Raw genomic sequence first — 20957 nt, forward strand, 5'->3', positions numbered from 1 at the left:
CATTTCCAGAATCTTAATACAGGTGTTTTGGTGTGATTTTTAACAGTGTTTTGAGAGGTTCAACCAGTTATTTAATCTAAGTTTGAACCATGGCTGAGAGTAAATGCATAGGCTCTCAACACTGCTGCTTGCTATGGGATGAAGAAACAAAACTTTCAAAATACACACAAGAAAGGGAGTGTGAATTTTTATTAGATAGCAGCTCTACATGACACACTTTAATTGCCACATCCCTCAGAAAAAAGCCAGATTGCTGCCAAGCCATTGGCACAACTTTTCATCCATATGATGACTGGTTTTCTCCAAGTTGCATTCATAATTTTTCTTTGAAAATGGGTGTCTTATGAACCCATTTTGAAATGGGTTCATAAGGTTGAAATTTGTGCCCCCTGCAGTTCTTTATCTTCTAGCCATCATGGAAATGAGGACGACAGTTAAGACAATGGTTCCAGCAATTCCACCAATAGTCATTCCCAGGATGTTCCCATGGACTTGCCTTGACTGACACCTCTCCCCAGTGAAGAAGAAGGCTTGTCCTGATGGGCACCTGGGAAAACAAAACACAGATTCAGTGGATCAGGAGCCTTGTCATGCCCTCACCCCAAGGTCCTCACACTCACTATCCCAGATGAGCAGTTCCCATTGGAGGGGTTCAAGTCACAATATTCCTACCTTGTTAGGAGGCTATTTACACACCCTGGAAGCACCAGAGAATGGGGCTTCTTTGCTTTATGCTGAGAAACCTGCCCTCCTGACTGCTGGAAGGAACTAGCAACTGTGGCAAAGTATTTTGTTTCTACTACTCCTTGACAACCTGATGGCTTAGACCTCTGAGGTCTGTAGCTCTGAGTAATTTTTAGCTGCATTACTTGAAGAAGAGAGCCAGGACAAGGAGGGAGGAGGTCTGTGGTACCTGCAGCTTGCTTTTCCTTTCACATTCACACAGATTCCATCATTCTGACAAGGGTTTGGGTCACACGGGTCTGGCAGATGGGCTTGGATGGGCTCCATGTCCTGGACTGCTCTCTTCTGCCTTTCAAGCACGAGGCCTTCCATAAGGGCAGATTGCACAGGTTCAACAGGAACTTCTGTGTTATTGAGGTGAATTATATCTTTAAAAAAAGGAGAAAGACATCAGAATCAGTGAATGATGCTATATGTAGCATGCCTTAAATCAGGGGCTCAAAGGATGCTTTCTACACCAGAAGATGCTCCTTGTCCATTTTCCCTTAACAGAGCTCTTGCTGTACCACCACAAGTTCTGTGTATTTAAATCACACGATAGAAAATCATATTGAAATTACAGAAACTAGTTAGGTAAATCTGTGATGTTCTATGAGGCTGTTCTATTTGGAAACAAACAGTGGGGATGGCCTTTAGTATGTTCGGTGCTTAGAAGGGACATAGATACTGGTCAGGGTAGTTCACATTTCAAAACTCACTGCCATTTAGATCCCTCTTAACTCACAATCACTTTAGTCAACCTCACCCACCTGACACTAGGACACAGAAATGCTTTTTAAAGTTGATCCCCATTAGAAGAGATCTTGGAGACAGGTGTCAAGAGTTATTTGAATGTATGAAAATAGAAAGAATCACCCCTTTTGTAAGAAGAATCAGGAAAGGGGTCCTTACCATTAAATTCTGCAAAGATAATAAGGTCATCATTTTTCAGGAAGCTTCTTCGTCTCAGCTGGCTGTGAGATATGAAGGTATTCCACCCCCAGGTTACACTTCTGTAGCAATTGCACGACTCATCAAACCTTCCAGCAATTGATGGTTTATCCCATATTATAGTTCCACTACCTGCAAAGGGAAAATGAGAACCACAAAGCTGTGCATCTCAAAGTACAACATAACTTTTTCCTGCATTACTGTGTTAAAGGTGATTTATGCTATAAAATCAAGGTCAGGCCTGAATTTCCCAAACAAATCCCAGAGGACTGACAAACTAAAGGTGCCAGGTGATCTTCAGGTCAGGTCTGCATGAGGATTCTTAGTCTATAAGAGGCCATTGAAATTCCACAACTTCTTTTTCCCTGAGAACTAAACAAACACAAATTACCTCCTCACTGTTACCAGCTAAGAGTTCCCTCCTGAGTAAGGACACTCCCAGACCAGTTTGTAGGCACCTATGGTTTAGAATTTAGCTGATTTTTGTCATTACTATGATTTTGTTAAACATATTCATATTTAGGGTTAAAAAACTCCTACTGAAAAAGCATGTACTTAAATTCCACTAGAAAAAAAGTAGAAAGGAATGAAAATTCATGTGCAGCATTTTATTATGTACAAACTCAGTTTTTTCCTATTATTCTAATTTCCATCATGGAATCACAGAAAAGTTTGGATTGGAAGACACCTAAAAGATCATATCATTCCAACCCCCTGCCATGGGCAGGGATACCTTCCACTAAAATAGGTTGCTCCAAATCCCATCCAGCCTGGCTTTGAGTCCTTCCAGGGATGGGGCATCCACAGTTTTTCTGGGCAGCCTGTTCTAGTGCCCCATCATCCTAACTGTAAAGAATTTCTTCCTAATATCCAATCTAAACCTGCTCTCTTTCAGTTTGGAGACAATTCCCTTTTGTCCTGGCACTCTGTGCTTTTGTAAATTGTCTCTCTCCATTTTTCTTGCAGGCTCCCTTCAGGTATTGGAAGGCCACAACTAGGTCCCCCTGATTGTTCAGCCTTCTATTCTCCAGGCTGAACAATTCTGAATTGACACATCCATGAGAAAGGGTGAATGTTGTGCATTCAGACCATGTAGGCTGAGGTTCCCTGAGTGTGTGTTGAAGTTGACTGAGCCTCCAAAATACAGTTTTAACTTAAATTATTGTTTAGTGACAGAATACTGCACCCTGCTGTCATTCCGTCAACCTGTGATGATGTGTCACCTATCACAATGGACAAACCACAGGTAGAAAGGGAATTGCCAGCTCTTGGGCAAAATCTATATTTAGAGTCAAGCTCAGATATCCCAGGTATTGTTCATAATAACATCAACCTTATATATGTCACTTTTCATCTTATACAATCTTTCACAGGCAGGAATTCTGAGTCCCACACAGGGAAGATGTGCACAGCAAAGTGTCCCAAATTGGGAAATACGGCCAAAGTTTCTCAGCTCTGAGTCCTACACTCAGTCCTCTTGCTCAGATTCCTTGGCTGTCATTGCCAACATTCCTCCAGGCATTTATGACACCCCTTACCTGAGACAACATGGTCCTTGCTTGTGGTGAAGCTTCTGCTTGAGGACATCCTTTTCAGGGCATCGGGGTCCTGGTCCAGCACTGTGAGTATGACCTGGCGGTTCAGAGCCGGCCACTCCAGAACTGCATCGTTCTCTCCACTGCACAGGTGGAAGGCAACACGAGCGTAGCTACTGTTCTGGTAGTTGGGCAACACGCTGATGCCAAACCCATAACCCTCGGGGCTGTAAAACCTGGGGCTTTCAACAAGGCTGATGGATGAGTTCTCAAGGATTTTGCTGAAGTTGCGAATGACCCACACAGCTGTGGGACAGGGGGTCTCTGTCAGAGTCACATCATCAATAGCAATCCCACCCAGTGAAGAGCTGGGGTTGCCCTTCAGTCCTTGGAAGAGGTAACGGAATTTCTTCTGAGCGTTGAGGGTTACGTGGGCAATCTTCCAGCTGGAGTCACTGTCCGCTTTGGTAAAAGGAAAGAAAAACATTTCCATCGGTGGGATTAGAGATATTATAAAGCAACTTGCCCCTAACTGTCCATCTCAGCTGGACTTTTAGACAACTGGACTCCTCACAGAGTCCTGAAGGCCAGAGATCTTAAGTTGATATTGTGACTAAAATATATCCACATTGTTTTGTCATCTAAATGCTTTGGACATGTTGTACAAGGAATTCCTCACATGTTAGGGAATGACAGCCTCCAATACAAAGGACAACAGCCTAAGGTTAAGATTAAACAAGAGGATGGGAATCAGTGACCCAATGTGTTCCCAACAATTTTTCATGTATTTATCCTTCACTGTAAACTGCGGCAGCCTCACGTAGGCAGATTATGACAGGTCTTGTGTTTTGACCACATAAATCACATGGAGCTTCAGTGGGTGAGTTTGTCCTATTTAGCAAATCACCCAAAGTGGGAATCCAGTTCACATTTCCAAAACTGCATATGCTTTTCCCAACTGTCTAAAAGTCAGTCTGGGATTCTTACTGGCTGCAAAGGAGCACAGGTATTTTACACCTGAAAGCCCACTCTTAGATCATATAGCAGCCAGTGGAGACACAGTCAGCTGGTCTCCAGCGTGGCCTGGGGTCCCTCTCAGTCACTGAGTGCAACGTAATATTAGGAATGTTGTGACTTATACTGTGAAGCACTAAAATTACATTATTACAACCCAGAGTTTCTCTGCTAAATGTGCTCATGTAATACCAAAATTCTTAGCTGTATGGCAAGGTATCCTGGTAACTTTGGGAAAATCTTTTGGTTTCTGAGTCAGTCATGGGCAGAGTATGACAACTCCTCCTCTTTACTCAAATATTCATCTTATTTCCAGAATTACCTTGAAAGGTTTGAATTTTCCTCATCTTACGAATGTTCCCAGTGCCATCGTCCTCTTTCAGCCAGATGATCAGCTTGTCAGAAGGGCTTCCTGTGGTCCTGTAGAAGAACTGGAGGCACTGTTGAGTTCTCTTTGGATAAAGAATTCGGGACTCTAGGACTGCCACCTCATCTGCCTGGCCAGAGTTGGTGTTGAAGTACATGAAGTAGCCAGCATCTGGGAATAAAGGATAATCTGTCACTGTCTGTTTACACATTTCCTGCAAAGCTGCATGGTGTAAATTGATCATTTCATTTACGCATTTTTAGTAAACAGCAGAGCAGTACTTAACATGAACAATAAAGGACATGTGACAACCATCCAAGACAGACTGGGACAAGAACAGGAGTAGCAGTTCAGCATATATATGGAACTCACTGCTGTCAGCTCATGTCAGTTGTGCATTTGTTGGTCTAATTGGAATTTGGACTCCTCTGGAATGTCAGAGATATATGAAGCAGAGAATTCAGTGTTGACGACAAGCAATAAGGAGATACATTTTTTAAAATTTGATTTATACTGAAGATAATCCAAAAATGAGATCTTAGAGGTCATGTGCTATATTACCTTGTAAAGAGTAAGATAATTTCTTATCTTATCAGCAATAAAGATAATAAGCAGGGGTTGGACAGAAAACATTGTCCTGATCTTGAACATGCAGAAGGTCTTTTTTTACAGCTTGCCCAAACACTTCAAAACTCAATGACTCACCATAAGAAAATTACTTAAGAATTCCTGCTCCTCTATTTTCCATTAACATTTTTGAAATGTTCTTTTCTTTAATTTTGAAGTGTCTACTTTTATCCTCCTACTTACAAGGATTCACCATTTGCACACCTATCATATCTTGGTATCACACAAAATTGTCAGGTTTTATTTGTATTGTGTTACATTTTAGTTATTCAATTTAGTCAATGGTTAAATTAATAAGTTAATTTTTTTGCTGTTGTGTGAAAGTTCCATGGACTCTTGTCCAAGATAACATATCTTAGAATCACAGGATGGTTTGGGTTGGGAAGAACCTTAAGATAATCTCGTTCCAACAGTTATACCTGCAGCTGCATAAAGGCAGTGCAGCTTCCTGCAGGGTTAGTGAAGGGTCTTGAGCTGCTTATCAGGTTCTCTCTAATCAGTCTGGGGAATTATCTTCATTCACTTCCATATGGCAGCAATATTTTGAACTCATGTCCACAGAAACCTTGTTAGAGATTGTTCTATGCAATGTATGACACTTAACCAACAGTTAAACTTATTTTAACTCTTGCTCCAAGTGAGAAGCAGGGCTGTGAGCCTGTTGTTGCAATTGTTATAGTAACAAACACCCAAATGATCTAGACTCTACCTCCTTTTCGATAAGAAAGTCAAATAAAGGCAATGTTAAGTACCTATGGCAATTAGAATATGGCAGACTTCAGCAGACTCCCTAAATGTTTAGCTGTACTTTCTCTCCTTCAGTTTAGCCAGCAATTAGTCAAATACCCAGAATATCAAAACTATATGGGGAAAATAGGATCCATCTATGTTAGAAACCTAAATTTGCCCCCACTTGAAATGATTGCAGAACCAGTTCTCAAAAATGTCAGAAACTCCTGATGGTGTCAATGACCCTTTGGAGGTGCCAAAAGGAGAGACACTCTCTTCCCATGCAATTCATTTCTACCCTCTGGAGATCCTCAGAGGCACCCACCCCTCTCCATTAACTCTTAAAAAAAACATTGATGCTTATTTTGGACTGAGTTGCTGGATGTTAAAACCTAAGGGCACATTAAGTGTCCAGTTCAGGCAGATGTGATAATCTCAAAAACTCATTTAAATTATCTTTTTCATTTACAATTGTACTGTACAGGGTAAGAAAGATGAGAGAAGGAATTAAGAATTCATAATGAGCTGAGGGTTAGAAGTATGTATTTCTAGAAAATATCAGGTGGTTTTCTTGAGTTATATTCTTGGGCCTGATCCATTGCTATCAACATTATAAAAGGTTGTTAACAACAACAATTATAAAGGTTGCTAATCACACCTGTTATTTCCAGTTGGTGGATCATTTGGGGGGAATAAACTACTCCTGAGTGCAGCAAGACAAAGAGTAACAAAGCAAAGGAATGTGCTTTAAGTCAGGAGTCCCTCTCCCTCTACTGAGCCAAAATTTACCACAGAAGTCACTTTTATCTTGGAATTGTGTAGTAGTTTACCCTGTCTAAACAATGACAAATTCAGCTATTGCTTTTCAGAACAGCCTGTTGGGATTTAATCCTTATTCTCAGCTGTAAACTAGCACACTGTGACTGAGACTCACTGCTCTATTTTTGAGAATGTCTTCCTTTCAAAAATGGTGAAATTACCACATCAAAATAAAAATTATCCCTGAACTCCTATCATAAAATCTTTGCAACTTTCTTCTACTTCCAGAAGTAGAATTCCACAAGCTTAACTTCCCATTTGCATTGCAAACACAACATTTATGAGTGGCAACAAGTGCTGTATGATTCTTATCATGAGGTAATATAACTCTTCCACAGACTTTGGAAGTTGCAGTAAATTGTTTTCCAGGTTATATTTAAAAGACCTCTGGTTCAGATTGTTCTTTGTCCCCTTTGATCTTCCTGGTGTGGACAACATTCCACTACATTGAAAAAGTTTGGTGAGAGTGGGAATGCAAAAACTTTCTAGAGTCTTTACCAACTTCTCTGAACCCATTATTGTAGTCAGCCCTGGGGAAACCCAGCTCAGAAAGTGTTTTTTTCCCTTCTTTTACCTCTACAGCGCCCAGAAAGTGTGTGGTCCTCCTGCCCCATCACACTGCCCTTTTGATGGACCCAGTCTTGGTCATGCTTGGTGCCCTGGATCATACCACAGATGTTTTCAAGCTCAAAAGAACACTGGTCCAAAAAGGTGTGAGTTGAAGCTGAAAAAAAATACACACATGGTCACCTCAGAGTGAGCTTCTAGCTCATTAAAATTTCTTCTTTAATTTTGGGGGGGGGTTGTTTACAGTAGTATAACCATCCTGTAGATAAGACAACCCTCACGTTAGCAGATGTGAGCCCAATGACTCAAAAGAGGAAACATTTGATTCCTGGAGGGATTCCCTGGATAAAGACAACAATCTTTGACCTCTTTGCTGAAGGTTAATAAGCCCCCAGTGGAAGTGACAGATGGTGACTGTCTTTGTCTCTCTTTGCCAGCCTTGCGGTATTTAACCATTCCTCAGCTGAGGTTATTGTTCTTCATAGCAGTTTCTCTCATTAACCTGAGCTCTGTCCTTCCACTCCAAGCAAAGTCCACCCAGTTACCTTGGGCTGGTTCAGATGAGTTTGCCTTCAAGGTGATGTTCCTGCTGGCAACACCAAGGGGACAGTAACTTCTCATGAACAACCATGATCAGTGATAATATCAACCAGCTCAGCAAACACCTAGGCAGTGTGGGACTCTAGACCTAGGCAATCTCAGGTGCAAAATAATCTGATTAAGTCCAAATGTCAGTAAAAGAGGACAAAGTGCAGTTGCATTCACCTCAAAAAGCACAAGGCTGCCCACACACCACAAGCAGAACACAACCACAGGTCTGAACTCCTGGGAGCAGCATGGAAGAAAAAGTGTGGATGGTTTGACTTTCCTTGACTAATCTTTCCTAAAATTATGACAGTGAGAAGAGCCAAAAAGGGATGAGAAGGGAACAAACTGATTGTGTTTATCTGCACACTACAGGTCCTGTCTCATGCCTCTACAAGCACATCTGAGAAGAGCTTTTGTGAGTTTAGAGACATAAAGGAGATGAACCAGCCTGGCTCAAGTACAACCTAAGAAATTGTTTGCCATGGTTAAATTCTGACTTACTGCAGTTGTACATGCGATTCAGTCTTTCCAGGTCAATGGCACTGAAGTCTAGACGTTGTCCAATAATGTCATCAAACGCTGGTATCTTTGCTGTGATTGTGGGGACGCTTTCATTTTTGTTAAATGAAAATGGTTGATAGTGCATCACTGATTCGTAGTCATAGGGGGTGTTCAGATCAGTGATGTAGGTGTCATCATACTTCACAAAATTGTGCTCTTTGCCTGGTAAAAAAACAGAAAAGTGCTTCCATTTTAGAGAAAATGGAAAGGAAATGGCATTACCATCTCCCCTTGGATACAATTTTCTAAGGCACAAATTATATACCCCAAAGCAATTACTTCACAACAAAATATTAAAATTTAGCAAGATTTGTGTTTGCCATTTGGACAACAAAGCAGAGCCTTTGGATTGCATTTCCACTACTGAAGTCACAGGTGACTTCAGTAAATTCAAAAATTAATATCAATGAGCTGTAAAAAATGGAATAGATAGGAGGTGAGATTAGAATTAATAGGAATGGTTTAACAGTAATGATCCTGAAGGATTAAGTTTAAGGATTAATGTACTCTATTCAGAATCTGTGAATATTGATGCAAACATTTTCCAGGTATTAGATCATATATGGAGAAGGAGAGGCCCTGAAACTCATAAAGGAAACAAATATGAAAGCCCAGAAGTGTCTTCAGGTTCTGCTCTTCTTTGAAATAAATAATGCCCTAGCAATCTCTGGGGGAAAAGATATTTTTACCCTAGATTTACAACATTGATATGATATTTCTACTGAAATGGCTGTTGGAAAGAGGTTTCTCATGGTTTCTTGGTGAAGTAATTTGTACCTAGAGAAAGTTTTTCATTATGATGAAGGTGTGTGCTAGGGCAAAGAGAGAGAGTCATTTCACATACTTTGGTATAGAAGTAAAAAGAGCTTGCCAGCATTTACAATTGCAAGTAATGTTTTTAGAATATTTAGCATTCTTTTTCAAAGCCAAAACAGCACACGACTGTGTTGGTGGGTAGTTACACTTTCTCTGCTTAACAGCTGCCCTCCCCTTCTGCAAATCACAAAGGTCTTCAGTTCAAGGCTTGAGATTATATGGAGCTTAGAATTGTTTTCTTACAGAGACTTGAATTGCACCTTTTATCACAATTTTTTAAAATACTCTCTTCTAGTCACTCTTTTTCAAATATATCATTGTTATGTAATACAGAATCAGATCTCACAGGGGACAACAGGAAAAACTGTCTAAGGATCAGGAGGACTGTGAAGAGTTTGTTGAAACTCATAAAGCTCCTGAATATGGTGATACTGAACCTGAAGGCAAGAGTCTGCAGACACACCTGGGTAGGGGAGAGCAAGACAGAGCCCTACTTCATATTTCCCATCTGCTCTAATAATTTTAAGGGTTTTTTCATGTGTAAAGTGAATATTTTCAGTTTCAGGAAAGCCTGAATCTCTGAATATAAAGTCTTTCAGATTTTGGAAGGATCATGCCTACAGAAGAGCTACCTCAAAACTCATAATCTAAGTAAGTTTACAATTTGCATTACATGGTAAAAGGAAATAGATTCATAGAGGGGAAGTAATTTGTTTAAAATAAGAGACCAGAGCAGTCCAAGAGCCAAGGGGAAATAAAAGTCCTGATTTCCAAGCAGGGCCTCTCTCTTCTGGCCTTAAATAATGTCCGGGCTTGACCAGAGAAGTTGCACCAAAATTTATTAATTACAGTGGTCTCAGATGTGGTTCACTGTTTTCTAAAACTCTATCCTTAGGAAGGTCTTTAAATCTAGAAGTGAAAATGGGATATTGATAAATCTACACTTTGCAAAATGTAACTTGAACGTTAAAACCCACCTTCAATAATTTCATCCCACCAGATATTGACGTAGTCATCCCGGTCCATCCTCGACTGCTCATGGTAAAATCCCAAAGCGTGCAGGATCTCATGTTCCACAATTGCTCTGTAGTCACACCCTGACCCAATTGAGAGGTTCTGTCCAGTCTGCTGGTTCCCCACCATGGACCAACACCTGAGAAAAAGGGAGAGCTTACTCTCTGTTCAGTAGTTTTCTTCTCTCTATTTAACTTTTGAATTTGCTCACTGGATTTAGAGTAAGATTGTAAAAGGTTTTAATATGAAAGGAGTCACATTAATCATTATTTGGATGCTGACCACGTGCCTTGATACCCTAAAAATACTCCAGTCTGAAAGCAGACTAAGCCCCAGAAACCATCACTTCATTACTTGTCCTCTGTGTCAGGGAAGATCACCCTGCATTTTTGAAAGCCACAGAAGTTTTGTCCTGCATCAGCTGCCATTTGGCCAAGAAACATAAAACACGCAACCTACATGGAAACAGTAAATTCATGGAAACAGGCTGAGCATTTTTGCAATAACTTGAGCTAGAGAAAAGACCCAGGAGTATTTAGAACAGCAACATTTGGTCCTTTTTAACAGCAACCATGCTTTGCATTGGCCAGAGGTGTGAAAATACATTTCTAGTATTAAGATCTTCAACACTGGCTTGTCAAAAATCATGATGCTTGTAAACTTGTAAGAGAAGTGTTGTAGGACACTCAAGGAAGAGATGAAGGCAGAAACATGAACTTCTGGGAAAACAAGAAATATTCACAGCTGATACAGTGAGATTATTGTGCTTTTCTACATTTTCTTCCAGAACATACTTAGCTGTAGGAAATAAATCCTTTCAATTCTTGAAAAACTTGACTCTCTGTGCATAAAACCCTTTCAGATTTTGAGAGACTGTTCATTAACAAGGAGCCATATCAAAACAATAGAAATATTATAATAGATTATCTTTCCTTTCCTTTCCTTTCCTTTCCTTTCCTTTCCTTTCCTTTCCTTTCCTTTCCTTTCCTTTCCTTTCCTTTCCTTTCCTTTCCTTTCCTTTCCTTTCCTTTCCTTTCCTTTCCTTTCCTTTCCTTTCCTTTCCTTTCCTTTCCTTTCCTTTCCTTTCCTTTCCTTTCCTTTCCTTTCCTTTTTTTTTTCTCTCTTTTCTTTTTTTTTCTTTTTTTTTGTCTGCCTTCCAAAAATTTCCAGACTTAACTTCTAGTTATTCACATTCTTGGTAAGTTAAAAGGATGTACATGGAGGTCTTCATCAAAATGGAAAACAACTCTAGATGGAAAAGTGGAAGTAGTTGATGAAAACCCGGAGAGGCTGGGCTTCACCTTCAGAACTCCTCCTCCAAACCGCAGTCAGCAGAGGGAGCAGCTGCTTGCGAGCTTTTTGTCTAAGAGTCTAAGGTGAGCTGCTTTGCTGGCGGCCTCTTTTTGTCTGCTGGCAGCAAACCTTTAGACTGCTGAAGTCAAATGGAATGAGTTCCCAGCTGATTCTGCCTGGCAAAACTAAACAGAAATTGATATTATCCTTACCCATCTTGCTTGCTAAAGAAAATGTAGGATCTTTCTCCCTCATATGGCTTGAAATCAATGCAGGACTTCAGGCGGAACATTTCAAATGCCTGGAGAATGACCCCTTTGGCATTCAGGTCTGGAAAACAAGGACTGAACCTTTACTACATTGCAGTTTGTTCACCTTGGAGAGGTAAGATATGTACAGATACACATGTGGAAGCAAAGGAAAAATTATTGAAAAGAGAAATTATTGAATTTTATTAAATTGTAGTTTGCTATGTTAGCTGTAGAAGAAAGAAAAACAATTTTGATATAAACAAGACTACAATAAGTAGTTATTAGTGAAGTTTAACATTTTTAATTTGAAACAGTTCTGAAAAAGGCAAAATTTTAATCATAGTGTCTGCAGTGCAAATAAGGATTGGAGATAAAATCTGAATAAAGTGTCTGTGTTACCTAGGTCATCACCCAGAATATAGGGAATGGGGAACTTCCATCTGTAGATCTCATTTCTTAAGGCATTTCGCTGATTTTTCTGAAAAGGGAATTAACAGCTGGTGAGGTACCTACTGTAGGGAGATGGGCTGATTTGTAGCAAAAATACAATTAGGACAAGCAACAGAAAGCTTTTAGTTACTTACAGGGAGCAAGATATCACCCTGAAAGAGGTCCAGTCCAGCAGCTGAAATGGTATTTAATCAAAAATAGTGTCAATGAATTTCAAATATATTTCATTTCATAAACCACATTGAACCTGCTTATACAAAGTTAATGTCCTTGGGCATCTACAGAAAATAAATAAGGACCAGCCTCTATACACTGAGTTACAGGTAACAATAAAAGTAACAGCAGTTTCTAGTTTCTACTCGATATTTACTTCATGACAATGTCTTCCTGGCAGTGCCTTTGTGGTGGCACAAATATCTGTGGTCACCTTTGATGAGCTCTGCTTGCTCTCAGGCAGTGACAAGAGTCACACAATGGAACAGTGACCAATAAACATCTAAGTTGTACAGCAAAACATGTTTGCAAAACTTTATAAAAATCATATAGAGAGGGACAGAAAATGCAGCTGGGGCTGCAGAGTCCTTCCGAATCATACAGTGTTTTTCTGCCTTAGCACCATGGGTCTGTCCAAAATTCAGAAACAAAAGGCATCTGCATCCTTTGTTCACATAGACTTACAATCCAGGAAATATTCAGGTGTCACGGAGAGTTCTGAGCTCACTTGATTTTCATTCTCTTGTTACCATGAGCTACCTGACCATCAGTCTTCTTGACAATACTGAAAATTCAGCATTATGCTCACGACTCTTCAGGCCTCATGAGAATTTAGATGTGAACTCACCCAAGTTGATTTGGGGAATGTCTTTGAATACCTCACCAGCTCCAGCATCTGCAAGACAGTCAAACCATAAAGTGTTCAGATGTGGTGGCTCACAGCAAGCAGAAGGAAATGCTTCGGAACTCAAACCAGCTCACACAGCACTTACCAGCTTCACTGGAGAGCTGTCCCACCTGGAGGAGAATGGAATACAACCAGTATAAGGTATGAGATGCCTCTGGACTGAGAGGAGCCTATAGAAATCAGGTTTTACTCACAGAGACTGGAGAACCATAGACAGAACACAGCAGAAGTGTCACACAGAGTGGGAAGATGCTGGAGCCCATTTTTGCAGAGGGAACAGAAACTGCTCCCTCTCATCTCTGGCAATATATAGGGCACATTGCTGAGCTTTCCATGGAGCTTCAGCCAATAAGCATCAGACTTTTCACCTTTGAAACATTATTATAACAGTTAGATTTCTTCCTGAATGGCAATTGCTGGCATTGCTCTTATCAGCTACCTAAGTCCATTTGGAGGAAAATTACAGAGAGGAATGTGGTAACTTCATGTCTTCAGTGCAGCTGGTGAAAGACACACCCAGGCTTCACATGACAGCTTCTCCTCTGGCCCAAAGTTGCTGACTCCTTCCCCTGTGTTTGTTTTCTGTCACCATTATCACCTTGACTGCACAGGAGAAAAGCCACGCTCTTAGGCAGAATTCTTCCAGTTTTATAGCACTCCAGTGCCATTAGAATTTGGCCCAGTGCTGCTTTCAATTAATAATTAACACCACATTGTAAAGATTAGAAGTAAGAGAGATATGATTGTGAATCCCCTGACAGTGTCTTTGCTCAGCTGATCCCATCCCAGAGCTGATGCTCCATGCACAACCTGCCACCCTCAGCCTCCAGAACAGTCACTTAGAGCTGTAATCCTTGGCCTTCCAGGTGGGTTTCAGAGATCACAAACTCTTGTCCTGTATCTTGCTATCTTCTTTCTCAGGAACATGGGTCAGGAAGGGCTCCATAAATCTCTAGTTTGCTGTGCATCAGTATTCCCACAGCCCCCATGTGCCCTGGAGTGCCTGAGTGCCTTTAGCTTAGGCATGGAATCCTGCTCCTCCATTTCACATCTGAAATTACAAGTCCTGGATGTGAGGATGTTCACCTCTGTGTTCAGCAATTAGCAGAGAAGGGCTGTGCCATGACACCGCTACCCACAGCCCAGGCAGAGAGCTTGAGTAAGTAGGTTTTGAGTAGGAAATGGACCTGTCCTAGAAAGAAGTCAGCCCTTCAAGCTAAGCAACATTTTTTCCCTAAACAAATCAAAGTAGGAATCTATTCATAAGAGATAACATTGCAGAGGAAAAAGTACAGAGATCTTTTCTTGTTTAGAGAAGAAGGGCCCCAGAGCACTAATCCTTCACCTAACATAAATGAATGTTCTTCAACACTTTCTTTTAGGAAGAATTGTGGCTGACACCTAAGCTGAACAGGACATACTACTAGCAAAATAAGCATGTCTCAAGATACAGCACGTCAAGGCTGTTTTCACAGGCAAGCAAAGAGAGTCAAAACACAGCACCAAGGCCATATTTCCACATGTTTGGCAGTGGATGTGAGAAAGGAAGCAAAAAAAATGAAGCAAAAGCAGAACTGTCTGAAAACCACTTGGTTTTAGTACCCTTAACTTTTCAACTCAAGAACCTAAAGCAGATGTCTAAAGATAAGTCATTCTGAGAGCATATATTTGCTTTCACAGATATATACAGGGAGTCTCTTGGATGCCTTTTAGGCACTGTGCTAGTCTCTAAGGTCTCCCTGGAGCTCTCTCTTCTCCAGGCTGAGCAGCCCCACCTCTCAGCCTGTCTCCGCAGCAGAGGGACTCCAGCACCAGTTGCATTTTGTCCTCCCTGGAGGGCAAATGCATGCACATTATTCCATTGGCTGCAGTTGTGGGAAGAACTTGGTGATGGGAAAAGCTGCTGCTCTTCCACTCTGGGAAGTACAGCAGGTGCCTTTTGGTCTCTTACTCCGCATTGTATGAAGTGGCAAAAATTGCTGTGCATCAGTATTCCCACGCCCAATCCAGATCCACCCTGGATTCCTAGACACAGGCACTACCTGGTGTCACTAAATGCAGATAATACCTTTTGTTAATCTGCTTGCACTGGTTTTAACTCCACTGTAACACAGAAAAACTCAGACAGAGAAATGTGGTGAAATTTATGTCCTACGAAAACAAATGTCTCCTGAGTTGGAAAAACTGGTATACCAAAGTGGCACCAACCACATTTTAATAAAAAAATTACCCATGAACCTTCCCAGTTTTTAGATAAGTCTATTTTTGATTTGCAGGGCTTGAAATCAACACAAGACTTAACTTGTCAAATGCCTACAGCTCCAGTATTCAGATGTCAAATACACAGCAGAGGATAACAACAGCAGTTGCTCTGCTTTTAAAGTATTATAAATATCTACGATTCTAGATAGAAAAAATGAATAGGTGTACATTAAAAATAGGAGCACATAAATAAATATCTGCCTGAATGAAAGAGCAGAAGGCAGTTAGCAAAATTCCCTGACAGGAGTAATTTTGGCAAAGGTCATAGAAAGATAATATTTTATTAGATAAACTGATAGTGCTGAGAAAAACAAGCAGGCTTTTGGACATTCAGGGCATTGTTCAGGTACCACTCGAAAATTTTATTGCATGTTATAATGTAATCTGAAATATTGTCAACTTGGAGCTCAGGGCCAGTAAAACAAAATACAGGACAGATTTAAAAAGGAATATACTATTAATTTTTAATCTTGTATAAATCAAAACTTAAAATAGTGTCTAAAATCAGATGGCAACAATGATAATGCCTTGAACGACTTTATGTAAAAAATATCTACATATTCCCTTGGCCTGTACTGAGCTCAGACTGGTAGGAAAAGACACAAAGGATAGAGCAGATCAATATGAATGTTTTTCACAATAGGATTCCCGGACTTGATCACTCATCTCACAGCCATGGATGTGCTTTGCGCAGTGCTAACCCCACGCTGAGCGATCATCCTAGGCAAAAAAAGGGACAGAAGAACCCAGATCCTGAAGCCTGACACTGATCAAACAGGGATCAGTATCAAAATCAAAACACTCTCCACCGCAGAAAAACATCTCCGCTGTTTGTGTCACCCAGCACAGCACCCCCAAACCAACATTCAAATAGTCAAGAGAGACACTGGCCCCGGGTAAGGGGATACCCAGCACATTTACATCCCTGCACCTGCCCTGTGCCCACAGCAGCGGCACCAAAATCCCCCCCAGCAGCAGCAGCAGCTCTATAAAGCTCCTCTTGCCATCCCTGACACTCCACCAACAGCAGCCACTGACCTGCCTCAGGCTCTGCTGCCACAGCCCCCTTGGCCAGCACAGCTCTGCTCCCCAGCTCGCACCATGGAAGCTTGTCACCCTCCACAGCAATCCAATGGCACTTCCTATGGGGCCATGGCTTTGGCCATCATCACCCTGGAGGTGTTTGCTGGCATGTGGATAAATGCTTTCATCGTTTGTGTGCTTTGCGTTGCCTGGGTCAAAAAGAAAACCCTGAACTCTAATGAGAAGATCTTGCTGCTGCTGGGATGCTCCAGGATTTCCTTTTCATGCTTTGCATGGCTTTACCACTTCCTGTCAAAAATTTTTCCCAATTTGCTTCATTGTCAAACCATACTTCAAGTCCTTGCATCGTTTGGAACATCTTTTAATTATTCCAACTTGTGGATCTCAGCCTGTCTTTGTGGTTTCTACTGCATAAAAATTGCCAATTTCAGGAACAGCTTCTTCATCTACCTGAAAGTAAAAATTGACAGAATGGTGCCCTGGCTCTTGTTGGGGACAGGGATTTTTGCCTTGGCTATAAACATCATCACCTATGTCCTCGGTGAAACTCTGCAGAAGAACAACATCACTTTGACAGGCCAAGAAAATTTTTGGGAAGCAACTACCAGGAAGGATAAACATCTTTTCCCTTTTCATTTTCTTTCTGGCCTTGTATTTGCTGCCCCATTCATGGTAGTCACCTTTTCTGCTGTTTCCCTTCTCTTTTCTCTCTGGAGACACAAGCGCACGATGCAGACCAACTCCATGAAGGACCTCAGCATGGATGCTCACATCAGAGCCATGAAATCTGTCCTCTCCTTCTTAGTGATGTACAGCATCAACTTTGTATTTTTGATCTTGACAATAATTTATGACACAAACAAGGATAATATCATGACACTACTTATATACATATATTTGCATGCTTTTCCATGTGTTCATTCCCTTATTCTGATTTTCAGCAATCCCAAGCTGGAAAAAGCACTGCTGAAGTTTCTCTCCTGTGTGAAGTGGGAGTTTTTCATGAAGTAGGAACTGAGAGAGAAGCTGGAGCCCATGCAAAATGTTGATCTTTTACTGTAGAAAACAAGTAATTTCATTTCGGATGCAGCTCTCCAGGCAGTGTAGATGATACTGATGTTCACACTTCAACATCCAAGTTACAACAACTTCATTTGTGTCTTTTGAGCTAAATTATTGTGAGCTAAATTCTATTATCATATTGCATTATTATCATATTTAGATTCAGTGAAACTTTGAGATACATTTTTGTTACAAACAAAGTCATTTAGCCCTGATGGTAGGAACGATGCCAAAGCAAGCCCCTGTGTGGTGAAGGGATTAATTTGGGCATGAGAGTCTGCTGGTGGGGTGATGGATCATTGGGCAGAGCCCCTTTACCTCTACCTGGGCTCAGTGGAAGAGGGAGTGATGCTAATTAAGTGTTCAGCCCCTGCCCAGGACTCACAGCCTTTGCAATCAGAACCCCGGGTATCCCTCACCTCCACAGCAGCTGGCTGCCCACCACCATTCACCATGGCAGCAAGGAGGTGTTTTGACTGCAGCCTCACCTGCGTTTCTCCCAAAAGTATCAATCTGGCATTTCAAATCCTCCCTGGCAGAGGATGAGACTATCACCCCACTGTGCAGACAGGACAACAGGATTGCTTTGCTCTCCTCCCCGATGCAGGGAACACCTCTTTGTAACAATTTGCGCTTTTGATTTTCTCAGATTGCACCGTGGTGAAATTCTATTCATAGGCCTACCTAGTGGTGAAGTTAAGCTTAATGAACTACCCATCACTCTTCCTTAGTTTCTTCTTCTTTCATAAATAGTTTTAGAGCTAGTCCAGTGAGTGTATTTATTAGTAGCAATTCCAAATTTGTATTTCTACAATAAAGTGCATTAGTTGTGATTCTGTGACTCTGAAACTTCTTATTTAACATGACAAGATTTACACGTTGAATTTCCCAGAATCAGAAATTCAACTGAGCTGCACCCAGGCACTTTCATCTCTGAGGACCTGCAAGGGCTTTATTTTCTTCCACAATTCTAAACTCTTAATGGAGCAGGAAAATGTGCAAGACTGGAACACAAACTGGCTGCAAAAAATGGAGTAACAATACTGCCGACCTGCCACAAATGTTTTGGTATTCACAGAATGAAATGGCTGCAATGAATAGGTTTCCCTCTATTTTGGTTTCCCTTTCCTTCTGCTGTGGCATATATTATGGGCTGTATCAGGGCCTGGCAGTGGCTGATAGCTCAGTGTGAACTCACTGAGCCCTGTCACTCACCAGAGGTGGTCACTGAGCCACAAAGAGCGAGGCCGGAACGGCCCCGGGGAGCTCACGGGGTGCAGAGCCCCCTTCCCACCCCAGCCCTGCGTGTCCTCTGTGCCCCACTGCCTGCAAGGACAGGACTGCCTGCTCTGTGGGACTGCTCTCCTGGGCTGCTCTGACCTGGAGATGAGATTGGCTTTTCCCAGTGCACTCTGGCTCAGTGAAACACCCAGCGAACAGGCTTTGCCCTCGATTGGGGAAGCAACTTGAGGCATCAGGAGTGGAGGAGACAACTTGCTAAGAGGTGACTGCAGCCCCTATTCAACTTGGCCCTGTGCTGCTGTGGGGGAGTAGTTGGAGGATCTGGGGATGAATTAGGGAAGTTGGCCTCAGATGAATGGGTTGTAGAGGGAGTGGGATCAAGGTTTCCTTTTCTTCCTCATTATTTTCTATATTTAAATGAATTAAATTAATTTTCCTGGTGTCAAAATACATTTTGTCCACGACAGTAAATGGTGAGTGATCCCCCAGCCATTATCTCAAAACATGAGTTTTTCCAGCCTCTTTTTTGCCCCTGCCCTTCCTGTGGGTGCGAGGGAAAAACCAGCTCGGTGGAGTTCTGGCTTCTGCCTTAGGGCAACCCATCATAGCAGCTGAAACATGAAATAGTGTCAGCAAATACAAAACAGAACCTGAATTGGTCACTTCTGCCAGCAGCTCAGGTCCAGATGCAGATTGCAAGCAGCTCTGCTGGACACATCTCCCCTGTGAAAGGCCCTGAAAGGCAGGAACATCCACACATCCCTTCTTCCTCTGCTGCTGCACTTGATCCTTTAACCTGAAAGCCACAATTGATTACACAAAAAAGCCCTGGAAGATCCATCTCATTCCCTACATGCAGTGCAACATCCATCCCTCACAACCTCACATGCCACAAGACTCAGCAGGCAAAACCCAGCACCTTGCAGATGGCACCACAAAAAACACCACAGCCCCAGTGAACCACGCTGCACATCCATTCCTCCATCCCCACGAAACCCCTGAGAATGTGACAGCCAGCACTGAATCCTGCTCCTGTGCACCAGCCCCACTCAGCTGGCACTGCAGGGGACAGGGTGTCCATCAGCACAGCCACCCTGCACAGCCCATGGGGACAGATGCAGGATGGGCCCAGCCTGGAGAAGCTGACACATCAGAGGTGTCAGAAGGCAATGGGAATGGCAGCCCAGTGCTGGCACAGTATGGAAAACTGCTCTGGGTCACATTCCAAGTCTTTATGATGGCAAATCAATGCAATTGGGAGCATGTGATATGAATGTTCATGTAACACCCTCCTGGCTCTTATATCCTACAGAAAACATGGCTATCATCATTTGGAAGAGAGAAAATGCTGGTGGCTCATTTCCTGCAGCCATAGAGTTCCTGCTTGGGCTTTCATTTTTCCTGCTTCCACCACAGCACCACATGAGATCTCCTTGGTTTCTGTGCTCCTGATGTGCAAGGCCAAATGGGACAGGTCCTGTACTACCCCAAAGGGCACAGGCAGTCCATGCCCTACCGAGCTTAACACAACTTGCCTGGGAAAAACCTCACAGCTTTCAGGGTCTAAATCATTTGGAAGATTTAGGGCACTGCAGTGTGGGGGAAACTCAGCATGGTGCCATCTTTGAAAGCCTTCACTTTCCCAAGCAGATGAGATTGGAACAGGGAATAGTCCCAGTTTTTACCCCTTCCCCCCATATGCTTCAAAATAAACTTGGCAAAAAGTACCAGCTTTATTTTCTTGGCTCCCATGACCTGCCCCACTAGGGGGCTCTTCACTTACTCTTAAGGCAATGCCATTTGAGAAACAAACATGGATTTCAATGCCTGTGAAGCATCAAAATAAATGCCAATTTTCCAGCATGTGGGCTGAACGTTGCAGCACCCAGACTCTCAGACTAAAAAGGACACTTTTTAGAGTCCCCTGACCTGCTGAGCACAGTCAGGGCTCTGCATGATCATCATAGGCAAAAAAAGGGACAGAAGAACCCAGATCCTGAAGCCTGACACTGATCAAACAGGGATCAGTATCAAAATCAAAACACTCTCCACCGCAGAAAAACATCTCCGCTGTTTGTGTCACCCAGCACAGCACCCCCAAACCAACATTCAAATAGTCAAGAGAGACACTGGCCCCGGGT

The 20957-nt window shown here is 42.1% G+C and overlaps 2 protein-coding genes across 2 annotated transcripts; one reads left to right on the forward strand and one right to left on the reverse strand.

Annotated features, from left to right (window-relative positions):
• Positions 1-399: 399 nt before the first annotated feature.
• Positions 400-13469, reverse strand: MEP1A (meprin A subunit alpha). The gene is made up of 14 exons (XM_063150960.1): positions 13401-13469; positions 13292-13316; positions 13147-13194; positions 12440-12480; positions 12255-12333; positions 11817-11934; positions 10275-10450; positions 8422-8643; positions 7340-7489; positions 4546-4761; positions 3206-3671; positions 1636-1802; positions 914-1112; positions 400-547 (listed from the first exon to the last, which is right to left on the reverse strand). The coding sequence occupies exons 1-14, from the start codon at positions 13467-13469 to the stop codon at positions 400-402; spliced, it is 2124 nt and encodes a 707-aa protein (XP_063007030.1).
• Positions 13470-16569: 3100 nt separating this feature from the next.
• On the forward strand, positions 16570-17523 carry LOC134416679 (taste receptor type 2 member 9-like). Its single transcript, XM_063153424.1, has one exon. The coding sequence runs from the start codon at positions 16570-16572 to the stop codon at positions 17521-17523; it is 954 nt and encodes a 317-aa protein (XP_063009494.1).
• Positions 17524-20957: the final 3434 nt, after the last annotated feature.

This window comes from Melospiza melodia, chromosome 3 (assembly GCF_035770615.1).
Source record: "Melospiza melodia melodia isolate bMelMel2 chromosome 3, bMelMel2.pri, whole genome shotgun sequence".
Taxonomy (NCBI): Eukaryota; Metazoa; Chordata; class Aves; order Passeriformes; family Passerellidae; genus Melospiza; species Melospiza melodia.

Coding starts and splice junctions, on each gene's coding strand:
- MEP1A (XM_063150960.1), bottom strand. CDS start 13,469: ATGGGCTCCAGCATCTTCCCACTCTGTGTGACACTTCTGCTGTGTTCT. Junction 3,672..4,545: donor GAAAATTCAAACCTTTCAAG/GTAATTCTGGAA, acceptor CTTTTACCAAAG/CGGACAGTGACTCCAGCTGG. Junction 1,113..1,635: donor TATCTTTGCAGAATTTAATG/GTAAGGACCCCT, acceptor CTTTTTTTAAAG/ATATAATTCACCTCAATAAC.
- LOC134416679 (XM_063153424.1), top strand. CDS start 16,570: ATGGAAGCTTGTCACCCTCCACAGCAATCCAATGGCACTTCCTATGGG.